The 27,426-nt window shown below is 43.6% G+C and overlaps 1 protein-coding gene across 2 annotated transcripts in view; it reads right to left on the bottom strand.

The window, feature by feature from the left end:
* The window catches only part of MRPL24 (mitochondrial ribosomal protein L24), a 60,308-nt gene that overhangs the window by 20,179 nt on the left and 12,703 nt on the right, over positions 1–27,426 (bottom strand). For both annotated transcript variants that reach the window (XM_069213915.1, XM_069213914.1), the window contains 2 exons: positions 24,644–24,828; positions 22,932–23,027 (listed from right to left, as the gene is read on the bottom strand). In XM_069213915.1, coding sequence (XP_069070016.1) covers positions 22,932–23,027; positions 24,644–24,826 — 279 coding nt within the window. In that variant the 5' untranslated portion in view covers positions 24,827–24,828. The remainder of the gene's footprint in view (positions 1–22,931; positions 23,028–24,643; positions 24,829–27,426) is intronic.

The raw sequence follows: 27,426 nt of genomic DNA, 5'->3' as shown, positions 1-27,426 counted from the left end.
TTGTGGGACAGAATACTGCAGATACGAGTATTTATTTTGTTTAAATACAATTGCATATCATATCGACTTTGTATTATTCTGAAATATTTTTTATTTTTTTTGTGCGTTATAGTATCTAAATTTTAGTTGTTTAAGATTTTTCTAGTATTCTGTTTTGGTAATAGTAATAAAGTGTTTTAAAATGTATTTTAATTTTTTACAATATAGGTGGGTTACTTAGTTTGTAGAGGAATAAGTTGGGAAGATGTTTAAATGTATATTTAAATGCTTTTACAATTTGTAAAAATGAATTGGTTAATTATGTTATTTAATTGTAGCTGTTGTCTAGATTAACACAAATTATTTAATATTTTTTGTTAAATCATTATTTAATATTCCTAAAATTAACTAATTTGAATTCTAAAATAGTTATTTACATTTTTTTTTAACTGAACCTTTTTTTGCGTGCTGTTTTTGAACATTTACCTTTTTTATATGATGTACTTATTTTTTGTACCATTTGACAAATTTTTGTGGGTTATTGGGATTGTACTGGAATAGAGAGGGAAGTGTTTTTATGGTACATTTAGTGTTTTGTATTTGGAAAAGAAAACAAGTTACTTACCTGTAACTGTAGTTCTCCAGTATTGGAATCTTTCATAGATTCACATGCTTGGATCATTCCCAGTCGTCGAGATGGGAGTCCCGGTATAATTTTCATAAGTAATGTTAAAACATATTGAAGAGAAAAAAGGCCCTAGGCCTCTTCAATTTGATAGTCTATCAGAGTCATTTTGTAAAAAGGACCAAACTTGATCCTCCACCAATCAGGCGACAGCACCCTTCAGAACCTCCTGAGAGAAGCTCTAGCACCTCAGATTTTCAACGCACAAGTGCGTATATTACTATGAGTATATGTACTGCTAGACAGAAAGAGGTGAAGTGAGCTTCTCCGGGGAGGTGGGTGGGTCGCATGTGAATCTATGAAAGATTCCAATACTGGAGAACTACAGTTACAGGTAAGTAACTTGTTTTCTTACTCCAGTATTGGAACTTTCATAGATTCACATGCTTGAATCAGAGTAGCAAGCAATCACTATGCACATTGAAAAATGACAACTCCTTTGATAAACAGGTTATCTTATGCCACAAAACCTTATCATCATGTATAAATTAATGAAGCATATAATCATACTGACATCTGTCTCTCTATATCTACATATACATATCTACACATCTATGTATACACACACATATATATATATATATATATATATATATATATGTATGTATATATATAACCATATAAGTATCTTCTTATCTCTAATATAAATAGGAATATTCCTATGAAGATACATGATGAAATCTGAATAACAAACCAGTATTGTATTATCTTAGATACATTTTTTAATGTGCATACCTTTTCTAGGATGGAGGGATGTAGGAGAAGTGGCTCACCTTCACCTGAAGAGATTCCTGAGAACCGCTTGGCCCACTGCTACCTCTCCATGCGAGAGGGACTCCAAGCAATAGTGTTTAGTAAAGGTATGGCAGCTCTTCCATGTTGCTGCCCTACATATGTCTTGTAGTGGCACTCTGGCAAACAGTGCCGCTGACGATGAGACCTTTCTCGTCGAGTGAGCATGCACAGATGACTGCAAAGGTTTGCCCGCTGCTAGATGACAGAAGCGAATAGCAGAGGCGATCCATCTTGAAATACTCTGCTTGGATAGTGGGTACCCCTTCCTAGGGGCACTGTACGCCACAAATAGCTGATTAGAGCGCCGAAACGCTTTTGTCCTGTGCAAATAAAATTGAACGCATCTTTTCACATCTAGAGAATGTAATGCTCTCTCCGCTGGAGTAGATGGACGAGGGAAAAAAGACTTGAAAACCAGAGGTTCGTTAATGTGAAAGTCTGACGGAACTTTAGGAATAAAATGCGGGTTAGTGCGCATTAGTAGTCTATCTTGTTTCAACTGTAGGAAAGGTTCTTGGATGGAGAGCGCTTGTACCTCACTGACCCGCCTAGCTGATGTAAGGGCTATTAACAAGGCGACCTTCCACGATAAATGCTTGAGGGAAGCACAGTGGATTGGCTCAAAAGGATGCTTCATCAGTTGCGCCAAAACAATGTTCAGGTTCCACGAAGGAGGTGGAGGTCTGAAAGGAGGGTAAACCCTGAATAATCCTTTTAAAAATCTTTTAATCAGCCGAGAAGAGAAGAGCGAGGGTGTGTCATCCGAACGCCTGTATGCAGCTATGGCTGCTACATGAACTTTAATGGACGAATGTGCCAGGCCAGATCGAGCTAACTCTAAGAGATAAGGCAAAATCTCTTCTGGTGGTGAAAGAAACAGGTCGATTTGACACTGATGACACCAGGTACAGAATCTCTTCCATTTACACTGACATGCCTTGTTCGTGCTATCCGCTCTGGCCTGTGACAAAATATCTCTGCAGTCCTGCGGGATATTCAAATGCGCAAATTCTCTGTGGTGAGGAGCCATGCCGCTAACCGCATTGACTGCGGATCGGGGTGTCGAACTTGGCCGTTGTTCATTGTTAGTAGATGAGGTAACGGCTCCAGCGGAATATGAGGCTTGACTGAGAGAATGAGGAGCTCTGTGAACCAATGTTGGCGCGGCCAGTACGGTGCTATCAGTATGAGAGTGCACGGTTCTGTTTTCATCTTCGTGAGGACCCTTGGGATCAACGGAATGGGAGGAAAGGCGTAAGCAAAGATGTCGGACCAGACTATCGAAAACGCATTCCCCCAAGATCCCTTTTGGTGATGCCAGCTTGCGAAGAACTGGCATTTGGCGTTGGTCTTCTTCGCAAACAGATCCACTGTTGGTGTTCCCCACTGAGAAAAAATCTGGGTGAGTACCATCTGGTCTAGTTCCCACTCGTGGCAGTCTGATTTCTGCCTGCTGAGTGCATCCGCTGCCTTGTTGTCTATTCCCGGCAAGTGCACCGCCGATATTGTGACGCCTTGCTGCGAGGCCCAGTGCCAGATCGCTTGGGCTTCCCTGGAGAGGGTGAGAGATCTTGTACCTCCTTGTTTGTTGAGATAGTGCATCGTAATAGTGTTGTCCGTTCTTATCACCACTCGCGATCCATGGATTCTTGGGAGAAACGCTTGTAAGGCGAGGTTCACTGACCTGAGTTCTAGCCAATTGATATGTCTTGATGTCAGATGAGTTGGCCATTTGCCACTTATCTTCAGGTCCTGTAATACTGCGCCCCAGCCTTCCAGTGAGGCATCTGTTGTTATGGTCCACGGGGCTGGTTGTTGAAGAAACGAGAGGCCGATAGAGAGATGATGCTTTTGAGACCACCACTTGAGGGTTTTGAGCATTGTCGGAGTAATTTGTATCTGGTCTTCGAAAGTTCCTGATACTTGAAGCCATTGACGGTTTAGCTGCTCCTGCAAGGGGCGCATCTTTAGCCGACACAAAGGGATCAGAGGTATGCATGAAGACATCATACCCAATAGAGATTTGAAGAGACGGACTGTAACCTTTCGTCTTTTGTGTATGAAACTCCCTAGGGTTAGTAACCTTTGTTGTCTCTCTACCGTGGGACATGCGATGCCGGAGTCCGTGTTCAGTTCAGCTCCCAGAAAAGTAATACTGCGGCCTGGTAGAGGGTTGGACTTCTCCCAGTTGATCGTGAATCCGAGATTGGTCAGCAAGGAAACGCACCTTCTTGTTGACTTGTGTGCTCTCGTGTAAGTCTTTGCCTTTATTAACCAGTCGTCTAAGTATGGAAAGACCTGGTGCTTTCTTCTCCTGAGAAAGGCTGCCACCGGTGCTAGGCACTTGGTAAATATTCTTGGGGCTGATTTGAGCCCGAAGGGAAGGACGCGATATTGATAATGGCTGCCGGCTACGGTAAATCTCAAAAATTTTCTGTGGGCAGGGTGGATTGGTATGTGGAAGTATGCGTCCTTGAGGTCTATTGATGACATAAAATCTCCTTGATTGAGACGCAAAAGGACGTCTTGCAGACTGATCATTCGAAACGATTGCTTCTTTAGGTATACATTTAGTTGCCTTAAATCGAGGATCGGTCTCCAATCCTTCCACTTTTTTCGAATTATGAAGAACCTGGAATAAAATCCTGTTCCTTGTTGATTCCGAGGCACTTTCTCTATAGCTCCCTTGAGAAGGAGCTAGTAGACCTCTTCTTTGAGTTGTTGAGGGTATCTTGAAGGAGTCCTGCAGGGAGGGTTGGAGGGAGGTTTTTGGACAAATTCTAAAGTATGGCCCCGTTCCACTAATTGTAGGACCCACTTGTCTGACGTAATAGTTTGCCATTGACTGAGAAATAAGGAAACTCTTCCGCCCAAGGTGACAGGAGGAGGACTGGGCGTAGCCGGAGCCTCGAGGACATCAGGTTCTACGAGCTGCATCCCTAGCAGGGCGGGCTGAGCGTCCACGGCCTGCCGGCCTATTATAAGCCAGTTGAGTCGATTGTCTTTGGGAATAGTACGGCCGAAATTGTTGTGACGATGATGGGTAGGAAGAGTATCTCTGTTGTTCATACCCTCCTCTGTAAGAAGGCTGGCCACGCCCCCTAGGGCGAAAGGACGACTTCCGATATTGCAGGGTTCCTAGTGACCTTGCAGTGTCCGTGTCTGTTTTAATTGACTGTAGGGCTTCGTCCACATGTTTCCCAAATAACGCTTGGCCATCAAAGGGTAAGTCTAGGATCTTATTCTGGACTTCTGGACGAAAGGAAGTGGCTTTGAGCCAGCCCTGTCTTCTTAATACAGCAGCGCCTGCTAGCTGTCTGAAAGCAGTGGTCGCTATATCCATTGCGCAGTCTATTAGCTCTGCAGACGCGCGTTGACCCTCTTGCATCGTCTTATTTGCCTCTGATCTTACGTCTTCCGGCAGCTGAGTAATAAAGGGTGCAATATCTGCCCAAAGCTGTCTGTCATATCGAGACAAAATAGCCAAGGAGTTGGCAGCTCTCAGAACTAGGCTGGCCATAGAAGAGAATCTCTTTCCTATGTTATCTAGCCTTCTACCATCCTTATCTGGGGGCGCGGAAATCGGAGCAGAAGGATTCTTTGATCTCCTTTGAGCCGCTTGAGCTACTACCGAATCTGGAGGAGGATGGCCTGTCAAGCATGCTGGGGCATCATCGGGAGCTTTGTATTTCTTGTCTAGACGTGGCAAAACTGCTATGACAGTTGCTGGACTAGTCATGACTTTAAGGCCCTCGTCCCACAAATAGTTCACCATCGGGATGGAACGCACAGACTTCTGAAAGGGCTCTTTAAAATCATAAAGGAAACAATCCGTTTGCTTCGTAGGAAGCGGTAATGCAAAACGCTTGGCTGCCCTCTCTAAAAGATTATGGAAGCCTCCAATGTCTTCAGGTGGGGACTCCACCTTCGAATGAGAAGGAGAAGATGGAGCAGGAATAATATACTCGTCCCACTCTGAGTGAGTATCTATGAGCTCTCCTTCTTCTTGATCTCCATCTGAGATGTCAGTGTCCTGGGGAATTGTCATGTCTAGGGTAGCCACATCTGTGAGATGCAAAGACGTCGGTCTTTGATGTGGAGTAGAAGGACCAGAAATGGGCAATGGATGAGGTTGTTCTCCCTCTGGAGGGAACCTTCTATTGTAATCCACCAACATGGCTCTAAGGCCAGTAAGCAGGTCGGAAGGGATATACGCTCCCTGTTGATACTGCTGATGCTCCAAGGAGGCCTGGGGATCATAAGCTTCCTCAAATTCCTCCTCCTCCTGATATTTTACATTTAATTCAGAGGGGCTGTGAGCTGTACCAAAAGGCCCATCATCGTCCGAATCTTCATCTCCCTCCAAAATATGTACTGGTACCAGTGAGGATACCTTACTAGGTGAAGTGTGGGTTGGCGTTAACTTTTCCGTTCTTTTTTGGTATTTTTCCCTCGTCGACGGTGTCGTCGACGATCTCGTCGACGACGTGTAAACTGACTTTAGTCGTAGACGGTGCCGTCGATGCTGGTCGCACTGTTATTTTAATAGCCGCAAGCTTCGCCGACGATTCTACCGTCGACAAAGTCGTCGTCGACGGTAAGGCTGACACTGACGTAAGCGCCGTCGACGAGGAAGAGGTGTATACGGTCGTCGACGCTGAAGTCGTCGTTGTAGTTCTCATCGACGGTTGTGTACTCATCGACGAAGTCGCCGATGGAGCCGTGGACGACGGAACACTTGAAGTTGCTAGAGTCGTCGGCAATGCGCCCACTGACGGTGCCGTCGACGGGGAATCCGTCGACGAGGACTTTTTTCCAGTCACAGAAGATGGTTTTTTGAAAGGCACAGATGGTGGAACAGATGAGGATTTCCTGTGCCTCTCAGAACTGGAAGAATGTTTCTTTCCCTCTTTACTTGAGAGTCTAGTTGGGGAAGAGGATGGGCTGCGACCCTTATAAGACCCTGAAACAGTCTTTCTGAGGGCTTTCCTTGAGGTTTGTGAGGGAGATCTAGAGCGTGATCTTGCCCTTTTAGTTGATCTCTTGGAAGTGGAAGATTCCTCATTCTCAGAACCAGAAACTGGATCCTTCCTATGCTTCAGTTTCTGCAGCCATATTAGTAATCTGCCTTCTCTATCCTTTAAGGTTTTAGAAGAAAAAGTACGGCAAATCTTACAGTCTTTGGCTGAATGATTTGGATAGAGGCAGTAAATGCAATCTTGATGAGGATCTTCAGAATGAAGTCTTTTCTTCCCACAAGTCTTGCAGTCTCTAAAGAGACTTTTCTTTTCCTTGTCAGACATAGTTGGTAAATAGCTGACAAATCAAAATAATTGAGTTTCTCTGAGAGAAAAAGAGTTGAATAAAGGTGTGAAACCAGAGCAGAGCTCTGAGGAGACTCCCTAGCACGACGTGCGGTAGAAAATCTGAGGTGCTAGAGCTTCTCTCAGGAGGTTCTGAAGGGTGCTGTCGCCTGATTGGTGGAGGATCAAGTTTGGTCCTTTTTACAAAATGACTCTGATAGTCTATCAAATTGAAGAGGCCTAGGGCCTTTTTTCTCTTCAATATGTTTTAACATTACTTATGAAAATTATACCGGGACTCCCATCTCGACGACGGGGAATGATTCAAGCATGTGAATCTATGAAAGTTCCAATACTGGAGTAAAAAGTTGAAATTGCTAATTTTGTATCAGTCAATTTTGTTATTTTTTTTTTTTTAAGTACTTTCGTTTTTGTGGTTAATGGTATGTTTTAAAATAAACATTTAATGTAAAGGATGTTTCTGTTTTAGATTCATTTTAATGTGATTTTTAAAATATATTTTGTAACACTTTATGTACTGTTGCTTAGACTGGAGTGTGAAGAAGTAAACCAAAACCCTCCAACTTACAGCACTTTCCCCAGTGTTGCGTAGGTACAGATAGAAAATATAACCTCTCCAAAATCCTACAATTCCACGAACATTGCTTAGGTTGGAGTGGGAATAGTAAATCTGAACTACTCTACGTCCAGTGCTTTCCCTGCTGTTGCTTATATTGGAGTGGGGAATAGTCAATGTTAGCTTTTTAAAGTGCAATCATTTTTCACCTGTGCTTTAGGCTCAAGAGAGAGTGGTACATTCAAATTCACGTTTTCTTGGTCTTAAATGTTATTTTTTTGTGGTGAATTTGAGATGGATAATTTTGTTTATTGATGTTTTTGTTTTAACTTTTAGTTTAATGGAGTTCAGTTTGATTTTTTTTAATTTAAAATTTCAGAATTTTAATTAGGTTTTATTTTAAGTGTTTTCTAACTTTGATGACAATTTTACAGTATTTTATTGTAATTTAATATTTTTATTTAGGGTCTCGTTTCGAGTCTGGTGGTCGGAACACCCGACCGACAGACTTGCTGTGAGGAGACCGCCACATTGTTGGCGGTCTCACCACCAGCACCATTGGAAGTTTTTCACTGGAGTGACAAGCGGAAACCAAGGTTATTGTGACACAGGGGTGCAGACCAGCACCTCTGGAATGCGCACTGTCTGCCCAGCAGACTATGCATTCTGGCAGTGCTAGAAATGGTCGTGGGCAGTGCAGGGCCCCCGTGGCCCCCAGTACTGATTTTCCAGCAGCCTTTTCATGTCAGTCAGACCGCCTTGAAAAGGCTGGTGGAAAGTGGGCTTGTAATCAGCCAGGCAGCACTGACTTCGGCAACCGCCATCACTGCAGCAGGATCTTGGACCCTGGGGAGATGGAGGTCGGTTGGCAGGTCTGCCCGCCCACCTTGTAATTTTGCAGTCGGATCGCCACAGCCGCCTCAGTCTGACGACCACCGCAAGTCTGGCGGTCTTGTGATGGCCAGATTTGTAAATAGGCCCTTAGTGTTTTGTTTGAATGCACTTTTGAAGTATAATTTGAGTTTACTAGAGATTTTTTAGTTTTTTTGTCAGGTTTTACATTTATATTATATTTTTTTAAAACATCGTTATATATTCATATACATTCAAATGCATTTTTAAGAATCATATTTAAATAATGTATTACTTTTCTCCACCATGCATACTTCTCTGTCAGCTGCAAGTATGGGGAATATCACTAAAGTTGAATCAGCCACTGTTCTTGGACACACAATGAAGAATCTGTCCCAGGGAGTGTGTGATATATGTGGTCCATTTAGCACTTGTGTTCTTGGCTGCTGCTTGGCTAGCATCTCTGCCTGCAAATGTCTTGAGTTGATCTAGAGTGCAATTTTATCAAAGCCAGAGTGAGATCCCAAGAGACAACAGGGCTCCCGACTGCAGGTTAACGGTGCATCAGGTCCTTCAAATGCCACTTCAATGGCCAACAGTTGGGTTTTGAAAGTGACAACTAAGATGGCAGGTTTGACTAGATAGCAGGTGAAGTGCAGGATTTCGTTCATCAGGCCAACTGATACTCATTGGTAAACCCTAACAGCAAATCCTTAGCAACTGACTCCTGTGCTGTATTGTGTTGAAAGGCTTCCTGGTAGCTGGTAGGACAACAAAGTTCTCTGAAGTGATGCCATAGTAGTCAAAGGTCGACTTCTCAAAAAGCAAGTGCTCAAGCTGAGCAATGGTAGCGAGGGTGCAGGATCTTCAGAGTACCCACAGATCAGAGATCTCTTCTCTAAGAAAGAGAAGTGAAGTCTATGAAGAAAGAGCAGAAGAAATGAGAACCATGTCTAGCTGGTCCTACCTGTTACTACCAAAATAGCCATGCATTGAGGACTCTGATTATCTGAAGAACTCGTTAAATCAGAGTAGCAGAAGGAAAAGCAAGTGAGGATCAGACCATCACCTAGTGATCCTGCCTGCCTGCCGATCTGGTAGCTGAACTGAATGCACTGCTGTTTTGATGGGTTTGAACAACATGAACAGGCTAGCACTCCTAAGCCTTTGAGTCCAGCTTGATAACTTCATGAATATATCTTACTCAGGAATGAAGACCCTTATTCAAGCCTTTTACATTCTGTTGCCAACCCCATCAATGCAGGAGACCATCAGGAACATGCCCTGACACATGACCCTGGTGCCTAAATGCCAATGCATGCTCAGCATAGTTGTGAGGCCTGAATGTCTGCCTGTCTTCAGATCAGGAAGAGGATTTTGGTATTGCCCACGTACTTCATACCCTCTTCAGAGTAAAAGCTTGTTAGAGTCAGATAGGCTACCTTTGGCCCAAAAATAATCATGTCGAGTAGGGGAATTGTTATCCTTCCAAAAAGTCACTGCTGGAGAGGCCCCAGAGCAAACCCCACAATCAAAAGCTGCAGCCGTGATTTGCAGTGCTGGCATGCAGAAGCCACATAGCACTAAAATAATGTAAGCTTAGACCCATCATCTCAGGATGGGGACTAAAATGGGTTGACCAGGACAGGCTTGGCTGCCCAACAAGTGATTCCAACTATAACTGCTGAAATAACATTTATAGTTTGGTATGAAGGACCACAGCAAGGCACTCGAAGATCCTGAATGGACCACTAGATTGATACAGTCCTAGTTTCCAGCAAGCTGTCGAACAGATGGTCAATGCTCTTTCCAGAAGAAAAAAAAGCGATCTTTCGAGGTCCCAGGTCAATAACAGGCCAGATGAATCAAATGCGTTTTAAAATGCAAGAACATTTTTGCATTGATCACCAAGAACCAAGATCAAACAAGGTTCATGAGAGTACAGCCAATCATAACTTGTGTGCCACTTTTTTTCCAATTAGACTTTTTACTTGCTGATTTCCCCTTCTAAACAGCCCTGTGCATTCAATAGGGGTAGATCAGAACAGTAGAGAAGATGAAGGATGAGATGAAGGCAGAGATATACAAACATCCACACATTCAGACTCTGATAGATAATTCTCCAAGATGAAGCTAGGCTCTACAACAGTGCAACCAACCTCACTCCCAGAATCACAGAAACAGACTGAGGAGTGTGTCCCACACCCAGGGAAGCATACGTATTCAAGCACTTAGTGAATCATGTTAGTAGCACCAAGCCCAGAAGGAGACTGGCTCAATCCTGAAGTTCAAGCATAGCTTGGGACCTCTGTGCCCAAAAGGGCACTGACTTCAGACGTAGCAATGGGGTCTTTGGAGCAATGATGGGATTAGTCCCACTTAAGTCTTCATTAGTCCCACTTAAATCTTCCTGTTGATACAATTAAATATCTCCTGTAGAATGGGAAAAATGAGAAAGGAGTGGGAGGCTTGGCACTTTAGCATAATTGCGACTAAGACTTGGCAAGTCGTATTCTACTAAAAATACATGAGTAATTGTACATCCTCCACCACGCTTATTAAAGTACGAATGAAACTTGGTATGTGCAGATTTTTCGGATCAAAAAAGGGAGGCCTGACTGGATGGTGCGAGGTGACAGGAAAGTGCCCAACCACCTCCAACTGCACACACAAGATTAGAGAAGAAAGAGGACTCACACCAGAGACATGAAGGACAGGAGAGTCCCATACAAAGTAGGAGCTCAGTACTAGGCCAGAGTGCTACAGCTGCCCAACTCAGGAGGGTTGAATGGGTCTGCACAAGTACTGACATCCCAACAGAATAGGCTTGATAAGTACACTTTTCTGACAGCCCCAAAGAGAACAAAATGGCATAATCAAGCGAGGAACTAACAATGGAACAACACACAAGACTTCCTGCCCAATATGTGAAGGAAGTCCTGCTGGCAGTAATAGAATTCAGATCTATCTATAGTGGAATTAAACATTATATTCCATATGCAATATTTCCGGGACAACGTCCAATAAAACATTTAAAATGTCACCATTTTCCTACCTGCAGCCCTTTGCTTCATCTCTGCCTACCTTATCTGCTGATTAAGGTTAAAAATAAAGAAGTGTTGAGAGAGGCACGCACTATAAAGGGATCAACAATGTCATGTTGAATCCCCCGGGTGGGCCAAGTCCCAGGGACATCATTTAAATGCGGGGCCCAGGGACCGACACCTCCCCGGAACATTAATCAAGGTTATTGCATTGCGAGAGAGTGTCTCTCTCTCAGTCTCTAATTGATCAAAGTTAATTTGGGGGGGGGGGGGGGTGGGAGGGGGGGGGGGGGCTGCCTACCACCACCCCTGGGAAAGAACAACTCCTCGGTGCATTTGTTTAATTGTGTGCGGGGGCAGCCAGCGTGGCCGCCCACAGCCCCGGGGACCTCCACCTCCGTGAGGTATTCAACAAATTGTGTGGGGGCTGTGCAGCACTCCAATCCCACCCACCCACTCCAGCCCCAGGGACCACCACCTCCCCAGGGTACTGATCTCATTGAGAGCGGAGGAGGCTGCACCCCCCAACCCCCCAAGCCCCAGGGACCACCACCTCCTCCCCAGGCCATATGAAAAGAAAAAAAAAAAAAAAAAAAAAAATAGAAAGAGGGAGACAGTTTCAAACCCCCTGCAGCCCTGGAGACCTCCACCTCCCTGGGGCATCGAACAAATTGTGTGCACGCCCACCCCTGGGGCACTGATTAAATTGTTTGTGGTCTGCCAACCCCCACAGCCTCAGGGACCACCTCCTCCCAGGGGCATATGTTAAAACAAAAATAGAAAGTGGGTAAGTTTCAAACCCCCTGCAGCCCCGGGGACCACCCCCTCCCACAGAGCTATTCTTGTTAAAAGGGAGCCGAGCGGTCCTCCTCAAGGAGCCACTGATGGCCCTGGGGACCCCCAGAACCAGCTCCTGCTATGTCCAAGGTGCCCACCCCGCACCTTTGACAGCTGCGGCCAAGTCACAGCAAACCAAGTCCACTTTCTGACAGCGGAACCTGTCAAACCGGTCCCATTACCAGAATGCAGAATTTTAATCTCTGTTGCCTGCACGGAGATGCCTGCAAGGAACAGAGTTGAAAGCTTTGCTTCAGCAACCAGAGAGCTGCTACTTAAAGCACCTCCTTTATTGCTGGAGCTATGGGACCGCGGGGGAGGTCTTGAGGTTCCCCGAGGCCCCAGACTGCCTGTATAGGGTCACCAAAAATGTAAAAAAAAAATAATAAGAAAGGTGGGACTGTGGGGGAGGCCTTGAGGATCCATCTCACCTCCCTTCACCCTGCCACCCGAAAGAAAATCATTAAAAAAAAAAAAGTAGCATAACGATGAAAGTTATAGGCCTTCACACAGAGAGGTGCATCCGGAGTCATTTCCCTCTTTTAATTTGTTTTTACTTGCAAATGTTTAAGGCTCATACTGAAAGGTAATCTTACAATTTTCAGATGACAAATACAGTCGCCGTTTCAAATTGTGCAGAAATATCTCATTTCTAAGTATATCATAATCAAGCCCTGTAATACTCTCTCTCTCTCTTTCATTCTTTCTCTCACTCACATACCCACTCAGACCCTTGAGCACCCACTCACAGACCCACTCAGACCCTTGGACACCCACTCACAGACCCACTCAGACCCTTGAGCACCCACTCACAGACCCACTCAGACCCTTGTGCACCCACTCACAGACCCACTGACACCCTCATGCACCCACTCACTGCGGCTTAATGTATGGTAATGAAAATTACTATATGTTAAAAAAAAATAAACAGAAATTCACTGATAAAAACAAAGGTTACAGGGACATTACAGTTAGGAAACAGATATTTTTTTTTTTTTAAAGTAGAAATTCACTTAGAGGACCAAGGGTTGCAGGGACGTGGCTAGGTTCACATTTGGGGCGTGTTGGGCCATGGAGATTCACCAGTTGTATTTGGTTGTCTCCGGTGACTGTGGCTCGTGCCCTAGGGTAACTATGGTTGCGCCCTTGTATTGCACTGCTAATTACCCCACAAATTACAACACTCATGACATATTTGACATAATTGAGAATGTCACTAACATCTGCAGTAAAATTACTGATCATTTAACTGCGCATTGCGCGGGTTTGAGCTGAAGCTGCCTTGGACCACAGGCTGTGGTTGTTTTAGATGACTGACTGGTGGTTTTCTGTGGTTTGATGCATTTGGAATGTGAGCCTAGCTGTGGAGTCCCTGCAACCTTTGTTTTTTTTAATTGAATATAATTTTATTCTACACTTGACATGCTCATAGGTCATTGCATAGTTTCTATATCAGTTGCTTGATGAGCTGCTTGAGTCTCTGTTTAGGTTGAGCATAGCAGTGCGCAAGTGTTTCGCTTCATGACGTGTTGTAATCTATTCTTTTGGCTTTAACCACACCCATTTCACACCAACCACTTTCATTCGATCCTGGGACTGCCTTTTAAAAATGCCTTGATTTTGTTCGTAAATGTTTCTGTTTGTAAATGCTTTTGTTTGTCCCGCCTTGAAGCTGTTTTGTTACCGCCTTGGAGACTGACCCTGTTACATGGATTATTGCACGATCAGCCATGTACCTTAGTGTTTCTTTTGCCTCGCTGCTTCGCTGATGGCAGTATGATGTTTCTTCGTCTTCCTTGGTTTCAAGCATCTTGCCGTTTCTTTGCGATGTCTGCATGGTCTTTTTTATTTTTTATTTTTTTTGCAGTTTTATGTAGCACGAACTTGATACAAAGTTATTGGAGCACTTTATTTTGTTTGCAGGTTTATAAAGCTCAAACTTGATACAAAGGTATTAGAGCACTTTACAAGAGCACATTCATTAAGGGGAGATTAAGTGTTTTGCCCAGCATCACAGGATGTTGAGCCGGTGCAGAGACTCAAATCATGCTCCCCACCTCCAAAGTCAGCAGCTCCGGCACTTATGCCACATCCTCTCCCATAGGGTTCTTTGTCTGGTGCGTGTTAGGGCAGACTGGGAATAACACTTTTTCTTAAAAAAATGTTTTATATAGCTCTTGTTAATACAGGTTCTGCCATTTCATAGCACTGCTAAGCAGGTGCCATTCTTAACAAAACTGCTATAATTCATTTTCATCAACCTTGCAGAGATGAAGAGGTGAAAAAGCTATGGCAGGATTGTAATCTGTGACATTCTCATACTGTTAAGACCTCTGCAGTGGGTGCATTAACAAACTGACTCGAGTAGAGCTTAATGCCAGGCGATAGCATGTGGTCTTGATAACCTCGTAAATTCTGGCAAGAAGACGGCGAAAGGTGTTGTCTCCAAAATGGTTGAATAGGAGTCAGCACTTCAGACCCAAGCAGTTCATGGCCTCAAGCTTGATAGCAAAAAACATCTAGCCTTTGGTTGTAAATTGGGCCTCTTCAAATAGAATTCAGTTAGTGCAAATTCGATACAAAGGTATTACAGCATTTTACATGGGCACCGGTCACATTACACAAGAACACAATTCATTTTTGGTAGTAAGGGGAGATTAAGTGATTTGCCCAAAATGACAGGATGTTGAGCTGGCGCCAAGTCTTGAAACTTGTTCCCCAGCTCTGAAGTTGGCAGCTCTGGGCCTTACGCCACATCCTCTCCCCTAGGGTTCTTTGTCTTGTGCGTGTTGGGGCAGTCTGGGATTAACTTTTTTTTATTTTTTATATAGCACTTAGTAATAAGGGTTCTGTATTTCATAGCGCTGCAAAGGAGGTGCCATTCTTAACATCTCTATAATTCATTTGCAGTTAAACTGCCTCTTCTGTTATTCTCTTGTATACAATCAATGTTTTTAAAAGTTAAGCTGGTATTGCCAACGTGGAGGAAAAATTCCTTTAAAGGTTTAACACAGAGAAATATATGGCTGCCCCCTTTACTTTGCTCCTAACTCTTGACGCCCTCATTCTCCGGGTTAAATGACACAAAGGTGGCTCTTTGTTGCTTGTTTGGTTTTAGAAAAGTTTAGGTAAACACTAGACATGGTTGCATCTCTAGGGTATCACAGCCAATCTGTAGGAATGAGGCAAAAACACTCCCAAGATGGTGGCCTTGTTGTGTCCTCTCTCCTGCAGTGACAGGCCTGGGAAGGTTGCCGTGGCACCTGGCATACATCCACTACACTCCAAACCAAAACACATAGGTCAAAGACATTATCATTTACAACGCCAATACCTCTAACTCTCACAAATGAGACCTATTGCATTGCAAATGCTCGTTTCATTTTATCTATCCCAATAGATAAATATTATCTTAACTATTTATCTACAAGCATTTCACTATTGAAATATTGAGGAAAGATAAAATACTGTTCTAAAAGTACACATATCAATTAGCTTCAAATACTGTAACTCTTGAAAGCCTGTGTTTATATGATAGAACTTTAAATCTCAATATTATATTCCTTACACATTTATTCTCCTTATTATGTAATCATGTATCTATATATCTACTACTCTATTCCTACTGTACAAGAGGAAAAACATTTTACCCTCTCAAATTTTTACTCTGTCTGACCATCACCCTATGCCTCTATCAACTGTCCTTCTCCACTCGATGACTCATCCCAAACCCACTCTACTACTATGATCTCCAAAATAACCCTTCCCAGACTCTTCTCACCTCTACCCTTCCTGGCTCACCCCAAATCTCAGTTTGCGACTATAAACTCCTAAACAACCCTACTAAATTTTCCTTCATTTATCTCTCCTTTGACTCATCCCAAACCCCACTTAACTAGCATGATCTCCCTAATACCTTTCTACAGACTCTTACATCCTCCACCTCTCCTTTACTCCTCCCAAACCTCCTCTTACTAGTATGATTTCCCTATTAACACTTCTGCATTCTTCCATCTTCTATCCCTCCATTATTCTATTCAAATCAACTAACAGACTCACATGTCCTCTGCTCATATTAACTTATACCTACCTATACTAATACTATATTCGAATTTCCATCTACTAATCCACCACTAATCCTTTTGGGGTCCGGAGTGGCGTGCTACTCGCCAAAAAGCACTTCAACGTCTCGTCCAGGGTAGTAAGCGCTATATAAATACAATTACAATGTGGAACAAACTGGATGTGACCCAAATCTGAAATAAACCACTGCCTCTGAAGGAAGAGCCCTAAAAGGGACATATTCACCTTATGGGTGAAAGTGACAGGACTGTGCCATCCTTCAAAGGGCATGGTACCACCTTGACTGCATACCATCATCACTGGTCAGCATGCAAGCTAACTGCATGAATCACTCTTTACATCACAAAACTCCTACAATCAAAAACAGGAGTAGCACAAAAACAACTGTGGAGCTGCATGCTGAACAATTTAAAAGTCCCAATTAAACAAACCTAGCTATGTTTTTGGTTGTTTTATCATCAACATCAGTTTGAGACAAAAAGGGTAATTTAGCGTTTGTATATGCAAGGCATCTTCCAAAAAGGAGCAGATTCCCAATTGACCCAAGTCTTGGTTTGCACCCCCTGCGAGTTAGGTGAAGCAGAAGAATGGCTGTCTTTCTGAGTTACATATTTCAAGCATGGAACCATCAAAGAAAGGCCTGGCTGTCTTGAAAACGAAGCAATAAAAATAGCTTGCAGCGCATCAGGACTGTGTTTGTTTTCAAGAAACATAATCCTACTTGGGGAAGTTTGTTTATTGAGAACAAAAAACCTATACTGAGTGGGTCCAACAAACTTGGCATGCACTCTGCAAAGTTCAGTACTTTCAGTGGTGAGCAGCTATGTTGAAAACACAGAGATCCCCTGCTACATCTGGTGGGTGGTTCTCTGTCGGAGTGGAATCAGTGGCTTCCACTGATTTGGGAAGCCACCTCCCAGGCTCGAAATTACCCTTACAGTCTCTAAAAATAATACATTTTAAAATGAGGAGTATATTTACAGAATTTTCAGAACCGTTTGGCTATCATCCTAGATTTTTTTTGTCAAAACTAAATTACAAAATTGTAAAACAGCTTCTTCTTACTTGTGTGACTCTACTCCTAAGGAACAGAGAAATTTGTCTTTGTTAATTGTGTCTGAGGAAACTATCGGTGGATAAGGGTGCTCCAAATGTCCTTTTCAACTTTCCAAGAAGAAGGAGACTGTATGACTAACAAAACTCCAATTTAAAAAAATGGCACTTTCCAATTGTGAAAAATGTATTTTCCAATTATAAACGTCACATTGTTTTGCTTCTCAGGACTATGGAATCTTGCAGGGTGATATATGTACAGGTTACTGTCAAAATGTGATGTAGTAAACAGTGAACTGCTCCGTTCAATTTAATGAGACTAAATGGAAAATTTAGAGTACAAGCTCACAGCACCGCATGCATGGCTTTTTATTCCCAAAAGTTGTGTACGATCTTGAACGATAAATCACAATTTTAAATAAAACCTACCTAAACAAGTTTGGCTAAGGATACTGCATATATTGATGAAAATACATCTTAGGACTGAATTTCGAAAACTCTCAGCAACTGCTGAGTTTTACGTTTATAAAGAGTGTAAGAGTAACATTTGAGCAATGAGAAAATATAAAAAGCAGAGTTCAAAAAACGATTGGTGTGAGGAAGAGTATTTTTTGCAGAATCAACCCCCCCCCCCTTTTTGATAACCTTAATTCTGGTTTATTGACTATGAACACTGGGGCGCTGACGTCCAGCCCCCAGTGTAGATGATCTGACCACTAAAGTGGTATGTGCAATTGGCCAATATCTGACTGGTATGTTGAACTTACCTTAAAAAAAAAAAAAATGCCTAGTATATGGTACTCTGCATACCCAGGACCTGCAAGTTAAATGTCACTAGTGGATGGCAGCACTGATTGTGCCACCACTACTGTGACAAAGTGAGAACATGACTCTAGACCTGCCACAGCCTACCATGGCAGTTTTAAAACAGAAAATTCGACCTGGCAAAACAAACACTTTGCCAGGCCTAAACCTTCCTTTTTAGTACCTACACGTCACCCCCAAGGTAGGCTCTATGTACCCATAGGGTGGGTGTAGGAAAGTGCCTCTTTTTGACAAGGTTACCCCCCACTTTTTGCCTGGTATCTGATGTGATTTTGACTAAAAGTGGACTGGGTTCCTACTACCCAAGTCCACAGTGCCAGATCTCTTTGCCAAAACTGCACAATTATTTCCCCAATTGGCAAAACCTTTAGCACTCTCTGTAAGTCCCTAGTAAATGGTACCCCTGGTACCTAGGGTACTAAAAAGGGTCCCTGAGGGCTGCAGCACGAATTGTGCCACCCTAAGGCACCCCCTCACTGACCACATGACAAACTATCATTGTAGGCTGTGTGTCTTGGTTCAGTCCAAAAGGGAAAACATAACATGGCACACCGCCTCTGTGCCATGTCCCCCAACACTTCATGCAATATATGCAAGTAGCCACTCTAGCAGGCCTTACAACCCTAAGACAGGGTGCAATATTACATTTGAGGGCATATACACATGAGCAGATATGCCCATGGAATGTCTTTGTTGATTCTCAGACATAGCCAGTGACCATGGAAGCCATTTTAAATACATGTGCCGGACACTGGTCAATACAAGCAATACGAGTCCACCATCTACTTGATGGTTTCACTGAAGATAGAGATGTTTGATATCAAACATCTCAAATTGGTGAACCCACACTGATACCAGTGTTGGATTCACTAATACATGCACCCAGAGGGCTCCTTAATGGTGCCCCTGAAACCCTACCAGTCTCTGGTGTGCTCGCGGACCAGTTTCTGACAGCCTGCCACCCAAGACACTGTTCTGGAACCCTAGCCTGAGAGCCCTCTGCTCTCAGGAGATCCAGAACAAAAGCCTGTCCGGGAAGAGGGTGTAACACCCCCTCCCACAGGGTGGCCTGCTGATTAGCCTTTCTAAGGCAGCAAGCCTCAAAGAGCTGCAGCCTTTGAAATGCAAACCTGGCTCCCCTCACAGGAGAAGAAGCCACCTCATCTGTTCAGATCCCCTTTGGCACCTGGACAGGCGGGTCAGGTGTGTGTGCCACCCCAGGATAGTACCACCCATAAGGTGGGCTACTGTGAGATGGACACGATTTTTTCCAGAAGTAGCCATCTTTGTGATGACATACTTAGGAATTCTGGGACAGGGTTATGTCCACTTCCAACAGGAAGTGGCCATAGAGGGGTGTAGTGTCCCCAAGGGCCAATAGCACATTGCTATTACCCTACATACCGCTCACGCCCCATACATTCAGTATTTAGGGGAGCCCCTGGCACCAGAGAAGCATATCCTGACGACCTAAGAAGACAAAAGACACCAAAGAGCCGTTACAGCAGAAGAGGAGAAAAGAAGTCACTGACCTGGTAGCAACCCCGAAGCCGTCTGCATCCCTCGGCAAAATCTGCACCAAACCATCTTGCAGCTGCCACTCCAGAAACCTGGGAGGACTGCCTGCCTTCAATTAAGACCGCCCGTGAACAGCAAACCTGTTCTCCTAAAACCTCCAAAGGGGATCTGAAGCCTCTGGAATCACCAAAAGCTGACACCTGAAGTCACCACTGCACCTGCCATCTCCAACCCGAGGAGAGTTGGACCACCAATGCCAAGAAGGTTCCCCAGAGTCCGAGTGGATCGTGGTTTCACCCCGCCTGGACTACCCAAAGTTGCTTGCTGCCTCTGCACGCAGGCCTCTTCTTCCACAGCATCTGTGGATAGAGAAACCCGATGCCTAAAACAATCACTGCACCCATCGTCTCCAGCCTGAGTTGAATTGGGCCTTTGGTGTCAACGAAGTCCCCCAGCTCTCCTGAGCTCGAGTCCACTGTGGTTTCCTCCTGGACTCCCAGATGACCCCAGACCACAGGACCCCTCAACCACAAATGCTCCCTGACACAGAAACCCAAAATAAAAGGACACCTCTGGACTCCTTGCCTTTGACCCATGGAGGAGAGGACCAAAGGTGCACCTTCGTCCCTAATCACCCCACGTTTATAACCTACCCGTTGGTTGATCTCAACTGGCCTCATAGCCAGAGCCTGCAGCCTTTTTCCACGGAGACCAATATCCACTGAAACACACAGGGGACATGACACTGTACTACATCCCTGCACCTCGCTGCCCAGTGTCACCAAGAGTGACCTGTTGGTTTGGTCCTGACCCTTGCCCATAACTCACCTTAAGTCTCGAGGATTGGTCCTGTAAGTCGTCATACAGTACCTGATTGGAGAACTTGTTTTTCTTCCCGTGGGAGAACATTGCAGAACTCAGAAATTGCACCATGTCCACTTTTTAAAACAAAAATAATTACTATTTAAAAACATACTTACCTGAATGAATTTTCTCTGATGCCGCATGTGTCTCATTTATTGACTGTTGTGTTTATTTGTAGATGTCATGCATTCCTCTGTGTTACACCCAAGGCTGCTCGACCTCACTACCCCTAATAGAGCACTTTGGGATTGCATAGCTAGCCCTGTCCACTCACAGGGGAACCCCTAGACCCTTTACACTGTATTCACCTACCACAAAGGGCCAGTTTCCTACAGTGGGGTGTATAGTATTTAAAACATTGGGCATATGATCTTAAATTTGACATGTCCTGGCAGTGAACAATCCCCAAATGTGTTTTTCACTGTGTGGCAGGCTGGCTCGCCCCTACAAAAGCACTGGGTTACATTATAACACCTTATAATGTATGACTGATTTGAGGCAGGCTAGACCCATTATTTAAGGACACAAATGAATAGGAATTTAAAATTCAATCTGATGGTGAAGTCAGAGTTTAAAGTTCAGATTTTGAAAGTGCCACTTTTAGAGAGTTGACCTTTACATGCCTAAAAGCATCTAGTGACCCTTTTTTGAGATAATAACAATGTATCACCTGGTATCCTACTGAGAGATGTAAATTGCTCTCAGGAAGAGAACAAAATGGCATTGGCTCCATGAACATGTGTCCTCATCCCGACAGAATGGTCTGGGGGACGCAGTCACCAACTATACAAGCTTCAAAAGGGGCAGCCCCTGTCAGAGGCACATCTAACTCACAGCTAGGCCTGCCTGTCCTGCCATTGGTAGCCTGAGAGGCACCAATCCCAGTGGGGGGAAAGCCTGTTCCATAACTGGTTTTGCTGGGGGACTTTCTAATTTCCTTAGACACACCTCGGGGGTGTGCCCAGGGTTCTGACCAAGGGAAGAAAGATTCTGTCATGTTGGATTTTATCAGGACACTCTGGAATTGTTCAGGACCATGTTCCCAGTAAATGATGTAAAAGTCAGTACAGTTGCCAATGTGAACTTTTCCTTATTGGTTAGAGAATCACTCCTCCCCTCCCCTCCCCTCCCCTAACCTAGTGGCAGGCATAAATGTAATACCCCTGGCTACCTTCATCAGAACACTGCTGGACCTGTGGAAAACAGAAGAGAAACTGCATCTTCTGAACCAAATGTCTGTAACTCAGAAGAAGGACTGAGCCTGCTGTTGTACATGTTAAGACAAACCCCTGATGACTGAATCTGCTCCCACTTGAAATCAGGATTGATTTGTGTTCTTCAAGGGCTAGTTGTCTAGCCTCCTGGTAAGATCCAGGAACACAAAAGCTGCATGAAACCAGCAACACAGAAGATCCCAGCTAACCAGCTGCAACTGGATTTGCCTTGGATCCTAATGCGGATAAAAGCAGACACTTAAAAGGTTTTCTGAACTTTTTCGTGAAAGAACTAGAGGGTACCACAGGATTGCTGCCATATTCACACTGGGGGTTGAATTCAACTTGCTGGTTTGCACTGTTGAAAACAGCTCGACTTCCAGGAAAGTTTCTAAGTCCCAACTTGGAGGATTTCACCGGGACCAACCCGGTGGACCTGGATTCAGTCGGCAGTCCAAAATAGAGATGAGAAAAATCCACCAGACAAAAAGGCTAAGGTAGAAGGTAAAACGGATGAACCTAGTCCTTGTATCTGACCCATGCTCCATTGTAGTAAATAGTAACTTTTAACTTTGACCTGGTCTACTGCAAACAGGTGCCCAGGGATGGTGCTCAAAAACTCTGAAACACATACAAATCAAACTGCAGGTTCCCTTGATCTCGTTTTTGCTATTCTGGTGCCTATTTGCTCAGTAAAATTTAGATTATTTTTAATAAATTGGAAAATTGATTTTTATTGTGTTTCGAAGCAACTGTTTTGAGTACTGATAAACTCTTACCACTTGTTTGCTTTGAGTTAAGCCTGTCTGCTCTGTGCCACTGCTACCCAGGACTGAGCTAAGGTTTAAATTAAAGTAACCTAACTGAACCAAATAGGAGAATGGTGACATTATTACTTGGTGAGGTCTCACAATCACCCAAACTAATAATCTACTTTCTAACAACAGGCATATTTGGATATTAGTATCACAGAGGCCAACAAAAAGTACGGAATAAAACCTTGTTGGAAATAATTTGCTACATAAGCAACAATTACACAACCTGACATCAACGCACAATATATTATGGAGAGCACATACCAAACCAGCAGGTAGAACCACAAGGACATTTTCATGGTATGATCAAGAAAAGTAATATAAAATAATTCTGGGGTTCCAAAAGGATTCATGTGCCTAAAACTGTGTTTAGCGCTTTGAGTTGAATAGGACCTTAAGAGTCAAAATGTTTACTAAGCGACACAAACGCCGATTTATATGCCCACAAGTGTAAACATGGACTCCCTCTTGATGACAGCCTTCTTACCGTATTTAAACCCTCTACAACGACCCAGTTGCGTTCCAGGATGACTTGGCTAATCTTCCCTTGCTTCCCGGTATCTTTTCCGAAAAGAACTTCCACCTGAAAATAACCAAGAGAAAAGTCTGTAATTCAGCAGAGGAACTACCCAGTGGCAAGATCATTTCTACCCAAAGATTTCACAGGTAACTAGGAGGTTTATGGACAAAGGTGACAGCATTGTGACAAAATTTCAAATGTTAAAGCCATGCAAGGGGGAGTATATAGTGAAGGTTTGAGAGCAGAGGAAAACATTTGCTGCCTAAAGGTGCAATATGTTCTCATCTCGGCTTTTAAAGACCAAAGCAGTCACCTTCTTTTGACCTAGAACTGTTTCAGAGTAACTGATTCTGCTGGAAAACAGTTCCATACACTGTTAACAGAGAATATAACAAAGGCAAAAGCAAATAGACTTATGTTCTTCAGTTTACAAGAGAATTCAATTGACAGAAGGTTTAGTTTCACTTTTTTCTTTGTTGGGGTACTGCAGATTTCACACTAAGTGAAGGTTCAAATCTCTTTGGAGAGATATTACCCAATCATCTCAATGACAATTTAAGGATGTCTGATATTATAGGCGTGCCTGGACTGCAATCATAACTGAATGATCAAAGGCTTGTGAATCAGAAGGCTTCTCCACACACTACCAGAGAGAAGTGCTTGCAGAGCCTGAGAAACTGAACTGTGATGAAGGGTCCTTTCATCTGTCCAGAGCGGAATGAGTGGTTGCACCTAAAATTAGGTTCTACCATTCATGAAGTCGCCCCAGACAAAAGCAGGCTCACATGTAAAGGTAATTTTGGGTCATATGTTCACAGTCCTTAGTGCAAGGCATGCCTACGTTGCTGGTATGTTAAGAGTAGTGCTTTGGGATACTGAAAGAGGTGTCAGAAGAATGAAGGTCTCTTTCTGCACTGGAGAATTCTACAGGTCCAAGTCTCTGAACATAATTTCAGAACTGTGTTTCCTGCAACTACCGTGCACATCTAGCCATCCACATTGTATTCACCTTCTTACAGTGTTCTTATTAAATTGCATAAACTGGAGGGAGGAATTAATAATGTATTTCCTGTGGAGGAAATATGTACGATACAAATCCTGTGGTGAATTCTGGAATGAAATAGCCATGTCTTTCACCCTTACTGTAATAATGAACTGGAGGTTTAAAGAGATGTTTAAGCTCCGTTATATTACATGACTAATATCATAAAAGAAGGTTGCTCCTACTGATGTCTCAAATTAGTGCATGGTTGGATTCTACCCAAGTTTACATTTTAATCATCTTGAAGTTGAGTTTCCAAATCATTCTTGCCACCATCTATTAACCAAATAGAAGAACCAATTTAGCTTTGCCATCACACCCTCAATATAGAGTATTAAATGTGAATTTTAAAAAAAGCTTCTGCCTAGTCATGAATACTGCACTTCTGCCACTTTCTGTGCGGTCCCTGTTTTATCATATAGGGAACGGAGACATGCGTGTATAGCATTTCGTTCTACACCATACAATTTTGCCAGCATATGCTAGACCATGGAATCAATCCGAGCTGGCTTTTGTTACCTAGGTGGAAAGCTAGTCAGTTACAGAGACCTTGGATCAAGATCTACTGGTATCACCTTTATGGCGTACTAAATCCTTCTGGTGAGCCCTATCTGTTATTTGACTACACAATACTCACTGTATCACCACGGAAATACGCCCAGTCCTCTTTAGCTATTGGCTCCACAAACACCTTGTTGCGCATCTTCCCGGGAGGATTTTTCTTCTTGGCTGCTAACGTCCAGGGCCGAGACATTCCATAACGATAGTTGGGAGGTAGTTTGACCTTAGCAGCCATAGACAAAACGGCTGTCAAACGCATTTCTGCAAGAAAGGCAAGGATATTTGCAATTACACAGCACCTTATGCTCTTCACTGGTATTGCCATTAATCAGACTAAAAAGTGCAGAAACTTTTTATTTAAATATAATTCACACAAAGATTAGCGATGGCTGAAGTTTGAAGGATGCTTGTATTAGTCACAGATTCCACTGTGACCAGTGCTCATTTGCTCTTTGACATAGTTTGTGATGGAGAGAAAAAAAGATCCTAATAAGGGGAAATTTAATGCAAATTATTGAAGCTTATTAAAGTTTCAAATCAGTAAAATAGAATCCAATGTAAACAAAACATGAGGAACATCACCTGAAACATCAACAAAACCTCCTTGCCTAGAACACTTGCCTTCATTGCGAGGTTCCACATGTGTACCAGGGTTAAATCTCGTGAACTTGTGTTAAAAGACTCTTAACCTCAATTGCTAGTTCCCAATTAAAAAGGCTAGTGCCAAGACCAGAAAATAATTAGTGGGGCAGAGTGTGCTGGCTGAGGTGCCTAGACAATAAACAGCTTCTGGTTTTTTTCTTCCCGAGGACAGTAATTTAAAAGTTAAAAAGTGAACTAACTGGAATGTATAGTTCCCATCTAGCATCTGCAAGTTATGTTAGTTATTTTGTAATAAAAATGAAAGAAAAAAATCATATATACACAACATTCTGAATTTTATGGTACTTTTTACATAACATGTCACTATAATTGCTTTCAATTGACTACCTAAACTTAAATCACTATGTCAAACTTAATGTTCCATCCTGTGAGCTGATTAACATTAATGTCCGTAGTCGAAAGTAGGAATCCAAGAATTTTTTTTGCCTCATTACGAGTCTGGCGGTCACTAGACCGCCAGACTTGCGGATGGCAATCGGACTGCCGCCAATGCGGTGGTCTGATCACCTCATCACAACCCTGGCAGTCGGGCTGCCAGGACTGGAGAATCCGGCAGTCTGGAGGTGGCAGCAGTCCTAATCCGCCAGGGCAATGCTGCAAGCGGTTTCCTGCTAGGCCAACGGAGTACATTGACAGAGTGCAGTTGCTTAGATTACATTGGTTTTGAGTAAAGTGATGTAGAGTGCACTGGCATACAGTGTTGCAGAGTAGAATAGAGTGTAGTAGCGCAGCACATAGTGCAGTGGCGTAGAATAGAGTGGTGCAGGGTGGAGTAGAGTGGCAGAGTGCAGTGGTGTAGAATGCAGCAGCGTAGAGTAGATAGTTTCAGAGTAGAGTGAAGTGGTGCAAGGTAAAGAGGTGCAGGATGGAGTACCGAGAAGTAGAAAAAATGGGCGTACAGTCGCATAGAGTGCAGTGAGTGGAGTGCAGTGATGCAGAGTAGATCAGAGTAGAGTGTAGTGGCGTTGTGTACATTGGCGTAGAGATGAGAAGGGCAGAGCAGAGTGCAGGTGCATAGAATGTACTGGTGCAGAGTTGTATTGAGTTCAGTGGCAGAGAGTGCAGTCCTCCAAAGCAGAGTGTCTAGAGCGCAGTGGTGTAGAGTGCATTGGCATAGAGCAGAGTGTTGCAGAGCAGAGTGCTGTGGAGAGCAGTGGTATACAGTATAGTGGTCTAGAGTAGAATAGAATGGTGTAGACTACAGTGACAAAGCGCAATGATGTAGATTGGCGTAGCGTAGTTTTCAGTAGCAGAGTGCGCAGTCTTGCAGAGTAGAGTGCAGTGGTGTACAATGCGTTAGCATAGAGTGCACTGGCGTAGACTGCAGTGGCGCAGAGTAGACTGTTGCAGAGAAGAGTGCTGCAGAGAGCAGTGGCATACAAAACAGTAGTGCAGAGTAAAGCAGAGTGGCATTAAGTGCAGTGGTGTAAAGTTTTGCAGAGTAGAGAATAATGGTGTAGAGTGAAGTGGTGCATAGTAGGTGGCGTAGATTTCAGTGGTGTAGAGTGCAGAGGTTTTGAGTAAAATAGTGTGGAGTTCATTGGGTAGAGTGCAGTGGTTTAGAGAAGAGTGGAGTAAAGCGCAGTGGCATAGAGTGGTGTAGTGTGGCACAGAGTGCACTGGTGTAAAGTAGATTAGAGCAGAGTTAAGTGGTGTAGAGTGGGTGGTGCAGGGTTTAGTGACAGTAGTGGTGCAGAGTGGAGTGGCACAGAGTAGGCTTGAGTGGGGCCTAGACTGGAGTGGTGCAGAGTGCAGTGGTGCATAGCAGTGGCGGCTGGTGACATTTGAAAGCGATGGGGCTTAAAGTTGGATATGACTTGTGTAGTGAGTGAAGCTTAATGGACAAACGTGTCCAAGGTGAGCCCTCCTCCCAAGAAAAATAGAAAAAAGATTGACAAATGGTGCATTTGAAAGGAAATGAATTTAGTGAGAAAGCATGGTTTACAACGCAGTGGGAACGAATAGTCTTGAAATATTAAATGCATTAAAAACTGCCCCATATCTTACTGCATTAATATGTTCAACAGTTAATTTAATGTGCAAATTGTACTGCGCGACAACTTCAGGCCCTTTAAAGTGTGTGCTTGACCAGTGTCTTGCACTGCCTGCAACATGAACTTTGGAAGAAAATGCTCTAATCAGGCATCAGGAGGCACCCACAGCTGCAGACAGATCTTTAACTGTGATGAAAAACGT

This window comes from Pleurodeles waltl, chromosome 11 (assembly GCF_031143425.1).
Source record: "Pleurodeles waltl isolate 20211129_DDA chromosome 11, aPleWal1.hap1.20221129, whole genome shotgun sequence".
NCBI classification, from domain to species: Eukaryota; Metazoa; Chordata; class Amphibia; order Caudata; family Salamandridae; genus Pleurodeles; species Pleurodeles waltl.
The sequence above is the reverse complement of the archived record's forward strand: the minus strand, read 5'-3'. Positions and strand labels throughout refer to the sequence as shown.